This window comes from Mastigoproctus giganteus, chromosome 6, assembly GCF_048544385.1.
Source record: "Mastigoproctus giganteus isolate SK-2022 chromosome 6, ASM4854438v1, whole genome shotgun sequence".
Classification (NCBI taxonomy): Eukaryota; Metazoa; Arthropoda; class Arachnida; order Uropygi; family Thelyphonidae; genus Mastigoproctus; species Mastigoproctus giganteus.
Window position 1 is genome coordinate 57,811,604 of NC_143580.1, and position 14,933 is coordinate 57,826,536.

Genomic DNA, 14,933 nt, shown 5'->3' on the forward strand with positions numbered 1-14,933 from the left:
CCAGAACATTCAGCAATTAGAGCTGCCAACAGCAATTATATAGCAAAAGAGCAAGCCAACCCATCCACACTAGAAGAACTGGGAGCAGTCCTTAAAAACATTAATGCCAAAAAGTGTCCAGGCCTTGACCTAATAGAATACATCTTCATCATCCGCTTTCACACACTGCGGCCGCACCATCTACTCCTTCTCTTCAATAAATGCTTGGAAGAAGGATGCTTCCCAAAAGAATGGAAGTTTACCCTCATTTGCCTCATCAAGAAACCTCACAAACCACCAACAGAACCCCGCAGCTTCCGGCCTATTGCCCTGCTGGCTAACCTTGGTAAGGTCCTTGAGCGGACTCATGGCTCTCAGGGTTGTCTCCATGCTACAAATGCATGAATTGGTCTCACCATGCCAGTATGGCTTCACCCGTGGAAGGTCATGTGAAGAAGCTCTTTTCGATTTGGTTTTACTAATAGAAAGTTCTGAAGAAAAATTCGAATTGGCCATCTTCATAGATTTCGAGGGAGCCCTTCGACACCGTCTGGTGGGATAGTGCCTTGGCACGCCTTCGAACTGCCGCTTGCCCCCGGCAATTATACAGCCTCTTCCAGAATTATTTTTCCGACCGAACAGTTATTCTCAAGTCAAAATTCCAGCAAGTCACCAGATCAGTAAATCGAGGTTGTCCCCAAGGGTCAGTCCTGGGACCCCTCATTTGGAATATAGTCCTCCAAGACTGGCTCTCCCGCACATTCAGGAATGCAAAAATTGTGGCCTTTGCTGATGATCTCACAGTTGTGGTGTCAGGGCATTCACGGAAGGCCATTGAAGAAAATGCAAACCAGGTCCTCGACGATCTCTCAACTTGGGCCGCACTTAACAAGTTGCATATCAACCCAACGAAAACTAAAATGATGCTATTTAAGAATAGACTGGATCTCAGGCGCCCACCGCAGGTAAAAATATGTAACGCTCAACTGCCAATCGTCACCAAAACCAAGGTACTTGGAGTGATTATTGACCACAAACTCAGCTTTCTCCCACATCTTGTTAATCTAAGAAACAAAGTTAAGAGATTCTCAGGAACCATCATATGCATCTCTAAGAATGATTGGGGACTCTCCAAAAGGTCCCGACTGTTGTATTACAACGCAGCATTTTTACCAATTGTGACCTATGCAGCCGGAGCCTGGTTCCATCGGGAAACTCTTGTAAAGATGCGAGGCAAGCTTGGAACCATCCAGAGGTCAATGTTAATGGCAATCTGTTGAGTGTGTAGAACGGTCTCCACTCCTGCCATTCAGGTCATTGCGGGGAGCACTTCCGCTCGATCTACATGTCATCTTCCGAGGGTTGTGCTTCCGTATTACGAGAAATATCCCAACAAGGATCCTCGACATTGAGGTTAATCTGGATACTGACCCCAAAGCTGAGATGACGCGTTGCTACAACGAGCTGTTCAACATTTGGCAAACTCGATGGCATAATTCAACACTGGGCATCCTATCTGATGTAACCTACACTGCTACTAAATCTGTACAGTCTTGGTTCACCCCTTCACTAGAAACATCATACCTAATTACCGGACACGGATCCATGAATGAAAAATTACACCATCTGGGTCTCCACCCAACAGATCTCTGCCATTGTGGAGCCAAAGAGAACTGGTGGCATGTACTGTTCGAGTGCATTACGTATGCTGATCTGAGACACAACCTTGTCAGCTGTACACAGATCTCTGGTGAGCATCTTGAGCTCTTCCTACAGAACCCTAACAACCTACCTGCACTGCAAACCTACTCAGCTGAAGTCTTTAAGTGCAGATGAAGGATTAACAGGCCCCCAATGGCAAACATCGAGGACCCAGCAGTGAACTGAAACCGACCATGTATCCCCCCCCCCCATCCTGCTACATGGGCTGTGGAGCTTGTTTCTGCGGCCTGTGTTCAGGAAGGAAAACACCATCTCTCTTTCTCTCTTCACCCCCCCTTTTTATTTTAATTTTTTATTTTATTTATTTTTTTATTATTATTATTTTTTATTATTATTATTATTTTTATATTTATTTTATTTATTATTATTATTATTTTATTTTTATTTATATATATATTTTTTTTCGCGCTCTACAATCAGTCACATGGTTGTTGTTGTTTTTTTTGTTTGTTTTTTTTTCTGCGTTCTTCAGGGTTGCTGTCACTTTTTTTTTTTTTTTCTTTCTTTTGGAAAAGTCTAAATTATGTTTATATATATTTTATTTTATTTATTTATTTATTTATTTTTCTCTCTCTCCTCTGGATTGGGCCCCTAGAGGAATGTGGCCCACCTTTTGGCAACATCAGGTGGATCAGTCTCGTATTGAGACAGTACGTGTTTAGCTGAGACTGGCCCGCCTTCCCGTGGTGTGGACGAGTACCCAGAATCATCTGTCCAGGTTACTGATGCTTCTGGGTAGCCAAGTGGCCAGAACAGAACAACAGAACACAAACAAACCGACGTCACACACATATCTGGCCCATTTGTAGTGATACTGATCTTCACAGCGATACGAGGCGGAGTTGAACTAACATTCTAGGAGCCACTCATTACAAAACACATGTCACCATGTGTATGCCATATTCAAAAATTTCATTATTCATACAGCATGTCCCCCCCCTCCTTTTCTTACTACTGAAATACACCATGAATTGCCAAACTGATAGAGAAAACTTATCTGAAAACGATCTAAAGTCAGACATGAAGTTTTCTGAGCAGTGCAGACTGCTGCAAGTGTAGCCCATGGAGCTTTGTCAATGATATACAAGAATTTTTTTAGCAGGGATAAGAAAGCGATTATTCCCTTGTATAAGGCAATGGTCAGGCCACACCTTGAGTACTGTATACAGGCCTGGAGGCATCATTTTAGGAAGGATGTAGAGCTGCTGGAATGAGTACAGAGAAGGGCAACAAGATTAGTGAATGGAACGAAGGGTTGCTCTTACGAAGAAAGGCTTAAGATTTGCAAATTACAGTGTCTGGTGACTAGGCACCTGCGAGGTGATCTGAATGAGGTGTATAATGCCTTGAATGGTTTGATCAAGCTCAATGCTGATGGGATTCTTCCTCTTGCCCAGATTAATCACCTGAGGGGACATAAATCCAAATTGGGGAAAGACAGTTCTAGAATAGATGTGTGGAAATTTGCCTTTAGCCAGCATGTGGTTGATTGCTGGAACAAACTTTCATCCGTCATTGTAGAAGTTGACAGCTTAAATAAATTCAAGGCAGAACTAGACAAACATTTGGAGCGAATGGATGGGCAAAATGGGAAGGGTTTTTTTTTGAATGATACTGTATAAGCTTGCTTTCTTGCATCATATGCCTCTAATAATGCTAAACCTCCCAAACACTTTCTCGTTCATTTCACAAATATACTTGGTCTCAGTTCTAATTTCAATGATGTCCATTTCAATTTACGGTCTGCCAAACCCCACGTACTTTTTCTGACAGAATCTCAATTGTCGGATGATTCAACCACTGCTCTTCTCAGTTGTCCAAATTATTTGCTGTATGATTCCTTTCGCTTCAAAGGTGGTACTTATGTATATGTCCATTCTGATATTCTCTGTCAGAGACAGTAATTTGGAATCTCCACTTTTCAATCTCTGGCTTAAAATCTCAGTACCACATATTGTCAAATTCATCTGTTGCCTCTTTTGTTCTCCTAACTCCACTATCACTTGGAACTCTTTGACTTCCTCTCTTTGCAACTTGACTTTCTCCAGTCCAACTTTTCTAACAGTGAGGTAATTTTCCTTGGTGATTTTAATGTCACAATTCCAGCTAGTTGAGATGCTGAGGCTTTTGCAATTACTAATGACCTCGCACAGATTGTTCATTTACCTACCAGAACATCAGACAATCCTAATCACACAGCAAACACACTTGATCTTTTATTCACAAACAATCCTTCTAAGAACATCATTGAGGTGAGTGGTCCTCTAGGCACCTCAGATCACAACTTGGTGATGGTCTCTTCTCCAATGGAGCCTTTCTGTCATGGCCATTCCAACCCCATGTTGTTTGGTATTACAAGAATGCAAAATGGGATGATCTGCTTGATTTCTTTTCTTCTTTTCCTAGGTCAGATTACTGTTTCAAAACTTCTGATGTCAACGTTTGCTCAGATTGTGTCAGTGAAATTATTCTTGTAGGGATAGAATCGTAATTGGCTTGTTTTCAAATCTTCAGTTTCATTTTCTGCTTACACCAAAGCTGGCAATAATTGTAGAACAATTATTAATCAGTCCAAACTAGATTTAAAATGGGCTAAGAGTAGGAAACTTGCTTCTTGTCCAAATGGTAGCCGAGCATTCTGGTCTCTTGCCAAAGCTATTGGCCACAACTTTTGCCAATCTCTTGTTGCCACCTCTATCAAAACCAGATGGCTCTATTGCCACTTCAGCCAAGGATAAAGCTGACCTGCTAGCATCTTATTTTTTTCCAACTCAAGTATTAATTATCTTGGTAAACCACCTCCCACCACTGAATGGAGTGTACAGAAGTACACTCCATTCAACACCTCCCATGGTCTACTGTCAGAAGGTTGTCAGAGGGATTTTTACGAAATGATGCTAAGAAAGCTCCAGGTTGTATTTCTCAACTTGTTCTAAAAATCTGCACTCCTGAACTTATGCCTGTTCTGCGCTGCCTCTTTTCACTTTCTTATTTCAAAGGTGTTTTTCCTTCTGCTGATATCCAGCCAGTTCGTAAAATGGGTGACAAATCCCTCCCATCCAATTACTTCTACTCTTCCTAAAGTAATGGAGAAATCAATTAACTGCCAATTCTTAAACTATCCAGAAAACTGCCATATGATTGATAATCGCCAGTATGGATTCCATCAGTGTCAATCTACTTGTGATATTCTGGCTTTCGATGGAAAAATTTGGTGAAACTCAGGCAGTTGCTCTTGACATTTAAAAGGTTTTTTGTCCATTTGGCCTATAAAGGCTTCTAAATAAGCTTCAATCTTATGGTTTTCCAACTGTTTTTTGTAATCAGATATCCAGTTTTCTCTCTGGCAGCTGACTGTGGGTGATGGTAGATGGCACTCTGTCCTCTTAACTTCTTCATTAATGCTGGTGTTCCCCAAGGTTTAGTTTTTTCCCCACTCTTTTCCGTTTGTATATTAATGACCCTCTTCCATTGATTGGATATTCTTTCCATAGTTTTGCTAATGATAGCACATTGCATTTCACCTTCCAGTTTGAGAAACCTTGCCCTGCCCAAACAGCTTCAAGTTCTTGAATATCCAATATCAATTCCTTAAATGATGATCTCCAGGTAATTCTCTAATGGGGCAAAGATAACTTAGCAGATTTCAATCCTTCTAAAACCCAGTCTATTGGGGATTACCTTGACTTATAATCTCTCTTGGCAAAAGCAAATTACAAATATTGCTTCTGCATCTAAAAAACAGGGTTTTCTCTTTCACTCTTGGTGTTACTTTTCTTCCAAACAGCAGTTTACTCTGTACAAATTGCAAATCCACCCTACCATGGAATACTGTTCCCATATCTGGGGCAGTGCCTCCAAAACCTCTCTCAGGCTTCTAGATTCCATTCAAAAGAGGGCAGTTAGGTTAATTAATGACTCATTTCTAAAAGAGTCTCTCCACTCTCTGTTCCATTTACATTCTGTTTCTGCTGCATGCCTTTTCTATAGATACTTCCATGGTCACTGTTCTTCTGAATTGGTTTTTCTGTAATTCCTGCTATCTCTTTCAAATTAGTTCAAACATGTGCTGCAACCAGTTAACATCCTTTTACAGTCAGCTTCAAACTCACAGAACCAACTTTTATTCTTTCTCATTCATTCATTTAACTTCTGTTTTCTGAAACAACTTTCCTTTATACAGGTCACCCGTCACTAATCCAGCAGCGTTGGGATCTGTGGGGTGCCGGATTAGTGAGTTTGCCAGATCACAGGTGGTTATTTTAGAACATACAATTTACCCAACAGCTAACCACCTCCTACCTTTAACACACTGACTGCTGTGCCAGTTTAATAAGAAAAAAATTCCCCAGCAGCCAAAAAATATTTAGCAAATATTTTGATTAGTAATTCTAAAATAAATATTGTAATGTCAGTGTTGTCATTTTTTTGCTTAAAATATATATATATAAAAGTCTTTTTTTATGTTGCATATATGTGGCCGACATGGCCCAGTAGGTTACTTTATTTCTTGAGAAGCTGTGCCGGCCACATAGGTGTGACACTATTACGGCATACATACGAAGGTCGTTTGTGATTAGTTTATTGCACGCACGGCGAATTCTGCAATAAAACTAATTGTGATAAAACAAACTCTCAAACTTCGCAATAAGTTTGTCAGTATTGTTACAGATTTTGTGAAAACATGTTCATTAGCACGCTGTATTATCCGTCATATTGTGTTGTGTTTTTCCGCAAGTTTGTACAAGTGTGTTGTAAAAAAAAAAAAAAAATTCTAAAAAGGAATGGCTAAAAGAAAATTACTAAAATAAGAGGAACTGAGAGAAATTTCTGGAATTTACAATTAAGCAGAGTTAAACTTCTCACAGACACACCACTGTCAAGTTTTTTCAGAAGTTCAACTTTATTTGTTATGGACAATGTATGGTGTTTGTGCTTTACACCACAAGAGGCACTTCCTTTATGCATTGGCACCATGGCTGGGGCTAAATGTGAGCAGGTTATAATAATAAATGCAGAAAAACAAGTGGGAATGGCTTGCCAGTGTTTACGAGTTCACGCCAACAGCTGATGCTGCAACCAACGTCACCAAAACAGTAGCGGAAGGTCGGTGCGCCGACCCAGGAAATTTGAAATTACGTTCACGGAAATTATGTCTGAATTAGCGGTGGAACCGGATTACCAGTGGCCAGATTAGTGATGGTTGACCTGTACACATTTCCTGAAAATTGCAATCTACAGAAGTCCAAGTCTAATCTCAATAAATAGCTTCTTTCATCTTTTCAACATTCAATCAATTCATGGTACTAAGTACTATAGGTTATAATACCGTTTGTGTTTGGAATTTTCATAAAAAAAATTAAAAAAAACCCCTACATTGTACTGCACTAACAATAAAGTTTACAGGTATGTGTGATGGTATGGGCCTGTTCAATGCATGTCTTACATGCATTGCTGTGGCACTTCTTTAGAGAGGAGCCATATTTGTACCATCAAGACAATGCTCTGGATCCCAAATATACAACAAGAGAATAATGAACCTGCCATTTCCAACTCAGATCTAATGTCAAATGAACGTCTGACATTGGACCTGAATTGGAATTGGGATGTTTGGAACAAAAATTGAGAATAAAAAGTCCCAGTTCAAGCAGAAAACTAGCTGCAGCCTTGTGGAAGTAGAACAAGATTCTAGTCTCCATGTGCCATGGATTCAAAGAAAATGTCCCCCAGAGGATTACTGATCTAAAGACCACTGGGAAGGGGGTCACACTGAATATTAAAAATTAAATTTTTTTCCTAAACAGATGTTTCTTCATTTACTATTCCAATACATGTTGGAGGACTGTGTATGTGTGCTTTCTAAAAATAATGAAAAGAAATCCAATACCTTGTTTACGAGCTTGCACAACTGCCTGCGAATCTGTAGATCTCTTCGGGCACATAGGGCACGCCGATAAGGACCAAAATCTTCAAAAATTCTTGCTCTTTCTTTTTTAGTTTCTCGAATTGCAACATGTAAAGCAGCTATTGGGTGTTCCATTACAAATGTGGGTCTTGGAATATCACTGTTCTGCCCTTCTTTAGCAACTAAATATATACAAAGAACAAAGAATAAACATATAATTCTCAAACAGAGGCAGCCTATAACTTAACTTCAACAAACAAATCTAAACAATTTGAAAAGATACATTTTAAGCTACAATCACTCTAGTTTCAAACATACATATATCTATAAATAACAAATTTTTTTTATTACACTTTATGGATTTAACTACCCTTAAAATTCCTTTTGACTTATAATAATAAATAAGAAGCATATTATAAGATGAGTTATTCTTGGATAGAAGTGCAGATTTTACTTTCTGGAAACAATTACAAAATCTGGGAACTATACATAGATGCAGACAGGCCATGTCAAGACACTGCAAACAAAGTGCCATTCTTGTATTACATGAAAAGCTCTTAGTAATGACGCATTCATTTTGTTACCATACCCCCCCATATGAAAGAGCCTAATAATAATAATAATAATAATACATTTATTCTGCCATGCATGAGAGTTGGTTTCTGGATGCAGTCGCTTCCATATTAATAAAGCTCTGCATATAAATATTTCTCCAGATATAAATATTCCTGGTCTAGTAGTGAGAAAGTATCCTATGATTATGAAATAAATATATATTGACTTCCATAAATTATTATATGTAATTTATAGAAGCTGATATACATTTACAAAAATTAGCATATGAAATACTGAAAATTATGAATCTGAAAAATCCTTACTTTTTAAATAATTTTATAATTTTCAGCTATTCAATTCATTCAATTTAGAAGTTCTCTAGGGCAGTGTTTCCTAACCTTTTTTCAAATAAAGACCACTTTTATAATTTGAGGTGGAAACTATGGATCTTTTATATTTGAGATAGATGCCATGGACTAAAAGAAATATAAACTATGCATGCAAATATATTAATAACTATTTTTTAAATACAATGATATGTAGCCATACTTAATGTATCTGGTATTTGTTAAGTATCACATATGTTAGTTCGTTATATGCATACCTGTCTCCCAATCACTGTTAATGTGATTGTTGCCTACCACAAAAACAGCTATGCTTCGTTGTCAAGTCTCATGGACCACTTTCATAAGTTATGTGGACCACAACTGGTTTGCATAACTCAGGAAACAGAGCAATTTGGGAAACAGAGTTGTATTCATTTAAAAACCAAGGACAAACTCATGATAAGAAGCCAAAAAATTTGGAAAATATTTATCCAATTATTTTGGCTAAATTTCATTCTTTAAGGGGGAAATAGTCTACATTTGTATGTAATTTGCTAAACGTTGCACATCAGTTTATTTTAGCATAATGACATTTATACTGTCATTAGCATTTTCACTAACAGATTTGTACATAACAAGAACTTGCTTAAAATTACTGGTTTTGAGATACTGCAGACTCACCATTATTTGAGTCTTCTGCTTGTATTTCTTAATAATTGCTGAGCATTTGGAAAATTTTTGAAACTTACCACTTCACTGTTTAGTACAATAGTAAAATTTAAATTACACAATTTTTGCAGAAGTCACAAAAATTGAGATGGTTTATTATTTATTAAACATAATGCTATTCCTCTCTGCTGAAATCTATTCATAAGTCAGAATCACATTCTTACATGTTCCTAAAACCAGTCTTATTACCACTACAACTAACCAGCAGGCAGGCATTCAGGCACACAAAAGTGTTTTTTTAAGCATTGGGCATTTATACTACAGTTCACTTTATTGTTCAAGCTACATGCTGATTAACTGACTGATTGATTTATGAGTTCTTGCCGCAAGAGCTACTGTGGATAAAATGCGCCTTGAAGGTTTTATACGGCAGTTCTCTTCGTGCTTGTGTTTTGCTGGAAATACTTTCGAAGGATCAAGAAGTGTATAGCTTAATACAGGGATAACATTTGATTTCATATTTGGTTATAGAAGTTTATTTTCTCGAGGAACTGAAAAACAACCATTATATTTTTCCTGTTTTCTAATATAGTTTTGAGAGAGAGGGAGTGATGCTTGGTTATTAGATCTTTAAAGTAATTTCGGTGCTCTGCTACAAATACTGGACAAGTAATTAGTACATGTTCCACTGTTTGTTGTGTATGGCAGGTAGGACATAGAGGGGGATCCTCTCTTCGCAAGAGAACAGTGGCTGAAATGAGTGTCCTATTTTTAACCTTGCGAGTATCACTTCATTATGTCTGTTTTGTTGTATGCTGGATTTCCATGGTTGGAGCAGATTTTTAATTTGATGCAGTTTGTTATTGGTTAAGACTTGCCATTGCTGTTGCCAGTGATGTATCCCACTGTGATGAATAAATTGTTTGTAGTCGGAGAAAGGGATATATTCTAATACAGAAATGATGCTGTTGGCTTCTTTATCAGCTCTGTCTGCTTGTTCGTTACCATATATTCCGACATCACTTGGGATCCAGCAAAATCTAATATTATGACCTTGTTCTAGGAGTTTTGATATTTGGTATTGAATTTGTTGTTGTAATGGATGTTTTTGGGATTGATATTTTGTATTTCCATCGTGGAGCTAAGGGAATCAGTGAAAATAATGCTATCTCTGGAACTTGTATGTTCGATTTGGTTTAGCGCTAACATAATGGCTTGCAATTCTGCAGTATAAATGCTGAAGTCTTTTGGGCCGATGTAGTGTCTGAAAAGTAGACTGCCACCCCCCCCCCCACATGAGATTCAGTTTTTGAGCCATCTGTATATAAAAACCAGTAATCTGAAAATTGTGACTTGTAAGCAGCGTGCAGCTGTTGATAGTTTATACGAGGAAGTGTTTGCATTCTCAAAACGTGGAACGAAAAGTCACATGTAAGCAGTTTGATTATCCGTGGTGGTGGTGCAGACTGCTTCTTCAGCGGAGTGATATTATCCAGGTTAAGATCTCTGCTGAGGAGAAGAATTTTTAATCTCATGTTCGCAGGTTTATCGATTCTTTGTTGTTGTTGATACTGTTGTTCCCATTCTGATGTAAAAAGAATTTTCTGTAGGGGATGTCCTGGTAGGGATTTTATTTTAGCTGCATAAAAAAGTAATTTATTATGTCTTCTGATTTGTAAAGGAGGTTCTTGGGCCTCAGCATAGAGGTTCTGCACACGTGAAGTTCGGAAAGCCCCAAGGGCTATCCAGAGCGCACAGTAATGTACTGGATCGAGCCATCTCAGGGTGCTAGGTCTTGCTGAGTCATAGACTGGGGCATCATAGTCTAACCTAAACCGGATAAGTAATTGATATAATCATAGTAGAACTGTTCTATCTGCTCCCAGTGATATAGCAGACAGCACCTTTAAGATGTTCATTTTCTTCAGCCATTGAAATCTTATATGTCTAATATGCTTCAAAAATGTTAATTTCTTGTCAAAGACAAGTCCCAAGAAACAGACACTGTTTTCGACTGGAATGATCTGTCCTTTCAACCTGAGTTCTGGATCAGGATGGATATTCCTTTTCCTGTAAAAGTGAATACATACATTCTTTGGCACAGAAATTCTGTATCCATTTGTTTCTGTCCATTTTATAACTTTGTTTATGGCTATTTGTAATTGCCGTTCTATTGTCTTCATATGTTGTGCTTGATAAGAAATACTGAAATCATCAGCATAAGCAGTTGTGAAGATGATGTTTGGTATTTGTTCTATTATTGTGCTGAAGTGGACTGAAAAAAAGTGTGGCACTTAGTACGGATCCCTGAGGGACTCCTTCCTGGACAAAAGTTTTGGAAAGGGTTAATTTGAACTTGGAAAGTTCTATTCTTAAGAAAATTGCATATTTATAGGGGTAGCTGATGTAACCTTCTAAGAATACCATAGTGCCATGTGGTGTCGTATGCTTTCTCAATATCAAAATTAACCATGACTTGATGTTGTTTTCTGAGAAAAGCATTTCTTACCTGGTTTTCCAATTGTACAAGTACATCTAACGTAGAGTGATTTTTCCGAAAACCATATTGTGCTGGATTGAGAAGATTATTATTTTCTAGGTTAGTCTATTATTGACCATTTTCTCAAGGATCTTCCCTAAGCAGCTAGTCAAAGCTATAGGGCGATAATTCTGTGGATCTGATAGGTCTGTTCCCTGTTTCGGGAAAGCTAGTATTATTGCATGATGCCATTTGTCTGGAAAAGTATTTTCAAGATATATCTTGTTGAATAAATCTAACAGGGCTAATTAAGATTGTTCATCTAATTGTTGTATCATTGCATAATGTATTTCATCGGGGCCAATTGCACTGTGTTTTGTCTTTAGCAGAATTTGTTTTAGTTCTGCTACTGTGAGCGGCAAGTTGTATTGTTCACTATTTTTGATGGAAGAGTTTAGATTTGTTTTTTCGGACACATTCTTGTGAGTTTTGAAAGTAGTCAAAATTAGCAGATGTATTGGCAAAATTTTCACCAAGCATGTTGACAATATCTAAGGGATTTGTAACCAACTGCCCTTTACAATTCGGTAATGGGGTGGGGTTTATTTGGGAACTGTTTGTCATCTTTCTGATCTTATTCCAGATAAGTGTAGCTGATGTGGAACTGGTTACAGTGGATGCGAATTTCAACCAAGTCGCTTTTTTGCTGATTTTGTGTACTTTCCTGACCTTAGCTCTGGCTCTCTTGAATTGGATTAGATTATCTGTTGTTGGATTTTAGCGAAAGAGGTTCCAGGCTCTATTCCTTTGTTTTTTAGCTTCCTGATACTCACTGTTCCACCATGGTTTTGGATGCATTCTAATGTTAGCATGAGTTTTGGGTAATGTCTTTTCAGCTGATTGGAGAATGATATTTGTGACATAAGCCACTGCTGCTTGTATTGATTCTTGTTTACTAATATTGCAATCTAATTTGGTTAGTATTCTGAAAGTTTCCCAGTCCACATCATATATTTTCCATTTGGGATGTCTGTTGGCTTGGCATGGAGCTTTCTTAATGATTTTCAAGAATATGGGGTAGTGATCGCTGCCCAATGGATTTGCATACACTGTCGATTGAATCATTGGATACAGTGTGGGAGAGCAGATTGATAAGTCTATTGCAGAGCTGCTTTTTGATAGCAGGTGGAAATATGTATGTGTACATATTTCCACCATATTCAGAAAGGTACATATTCAGAATTATCAGGTCGTTCTCAACTATAATTTTCTTGATTTGTTTACCCTTCTGGTCTATTTTGGGATTGCTCCATAGTGTTTGATGCCCATTTAGGTCACCTAAAATGAAGAGCGGAGAGGGGAGTTGGGCAACGAGTGCTTAAAAATCTTTCAAGTAGAGTCCTTGACTAGGAGGTAGATATATTGAGGTTATGGTGATATTGAAGCCTATTGCTAGACAATCTGCAACTGCTTCTAAGGGTATGCTTGAGATGGCACATGTCTATTGACTAATATTGCAACTCCTCCTTGGTTTGGTCCATCCGATATGAGGTCCTTTCTGAATATGGTATAGTTTTTAATGGTACTGTTGTCCTGTAATTTCAAATAAGTTCCTTGTTGGCATATGCTTAAAGGATGATACTGTGTAATGATGTCTATAATATCATTAATGTTTGCGCAGAAACCTCAACAGTTCCACTGGATAATTGTATCTGTCATTTCAGTTTAGATAATCCCTCGGATTGGTTCCTTGGAGCTGTTTTCACTTAGTCTTTCTTTGGAAAATACGGTCTTCCTGTATCCATTTCTTCTTCTGCAAAAATTTCAAAGATGGGGTCCTCTCTAGTATTTCCTGCCTAAATATCCATTTGTTCTGTAATCTTTGTTTCTGTATTACTTTTCTTTATTTACCTTTCTTCTTACATTTTCTGAGTTATCCGGGGGAAAAGATAGAGGTGTATTAACCATTTTTTCTTGTTGTTTTTGTGGTGGAAAAGATTCATAAAATTCACGTGCTCATTCAGAAATTGATTCTCTTGGGGGAATTGAGACATCTGTTTGTGTTCCACAGCATTTTGAATTAGGAAGTCTCATTTCTGGGCTCTTTTTGGTTGTGGTGGCTTGAGCATAAGAAGGTTTATTTTTTAGATTTATTGTAATTGCTTTTTTCGCTTCCTGATATGTAACTCCATTTTGTATTCTTTTTTTCTTTCTTCCAGATTTCACACTCTCTTGAGTATGCCATATGTTCCCTTTTACAGTTTGTACATTTACGATTTCCAGCTGTGCAAGTAGAGATGAGATGTTCTTGGGATCCACAGTTTGCACATGTTGTTTTTCCTCTACATACAGCCTGTCAGTGTCCAAATTTCTGGCAGTTGAAACAGCGAAGAGGATTTGGGATGTATGGTCTAATATTGCAATACAATCCTGCTTTTACTGATCTGGGTCATTTCGGTGTATTGAAAGCGAGTATCTGGTTTCTGGTGGGGTGACAATCCCTTCTTTTTTAATTGTAATTCTTTTGACATTTATTACTCCTTGTTCCTGGAATTTGTTTTGAATTTCATCTTCAGGTATGTTTAGGAGGTCCCATTCCATTATTACACCTTTTGATGTATTTAAGGTATTGTGAGGGGGATACCGTTACTGGTATTCCTGCGAAGGTTGTCATTTGCAACAGTATCAAAATGTTTAGAGTGGACTGTTTCTACTAAAATATCACCTGATTTTAATCTCTTAACATTTTTTGGCAGACTGGCATAACTCTCAAGATTCTTTTGTATGAGAAAGGGTGCCAATTGGCCTACCGATTTCTCATTATTTGAATGTATTATTAGATATACTGAGGCATTTAAGGTGTTTATGTCAGTTTTCATTCTCTCTGTGGAGACAGAGGCATTTCTGGCACATTTTCTAGTCATTTTAGATGTATCGCCAAGAGAAATAGATTCTTCATGTCTTGAATCAGTTACATTTAGATTCATCAATCCAGTGGGTTTCTGGGTATTGGAGTCAGTTTGCTCCATTTCGTCCTGGAAGGGAGAGCTTTCCCCTCCAGGTTATCGGCCCCGCCACGTGGAGGCAGGAGCAGTGCCACCCTGTGACCTAGCACGAGGAGGTTAGTAATTAAGATATATACAAGAAAAGAAAAGGAAAAGAGAAGGTTGCTTTCCTTCTTAATCTAGTAAAGTTTCTTTTTTTTACTATAGATTATTTAATTGTGTGTTAATAAATACTTTAAATAAGGAAACTATTTCAATTTCAAGAAAGAGCGCTAATTCAGAACAAAGTCACT

The 14,933-nt window shown here is 37.9% G+C and overlaps 1 protein-coding gene across 1 annotated transcript in view; it reads right to left on the bottom strand.

Moving 5' to 3' along the window:
- Positions 1–14,933, bottom strand: part of LOC150084316 (uncharacterized) — a 333,113-nt gene that overhangs the window by 17,835 nt on the left and 300,345 nt on the right. Inside the window, exon 21 of the mRNA XM_090376182.1 lies at positions 7,589–7,788. Within this exon, the coding sequence (XP_090232308.1) occupies positions 7,589–7,788 (200 nt within the window). The remainder of the gene's footprint in view (positions 1–7,588; positions 7,789–14,933) is intronic.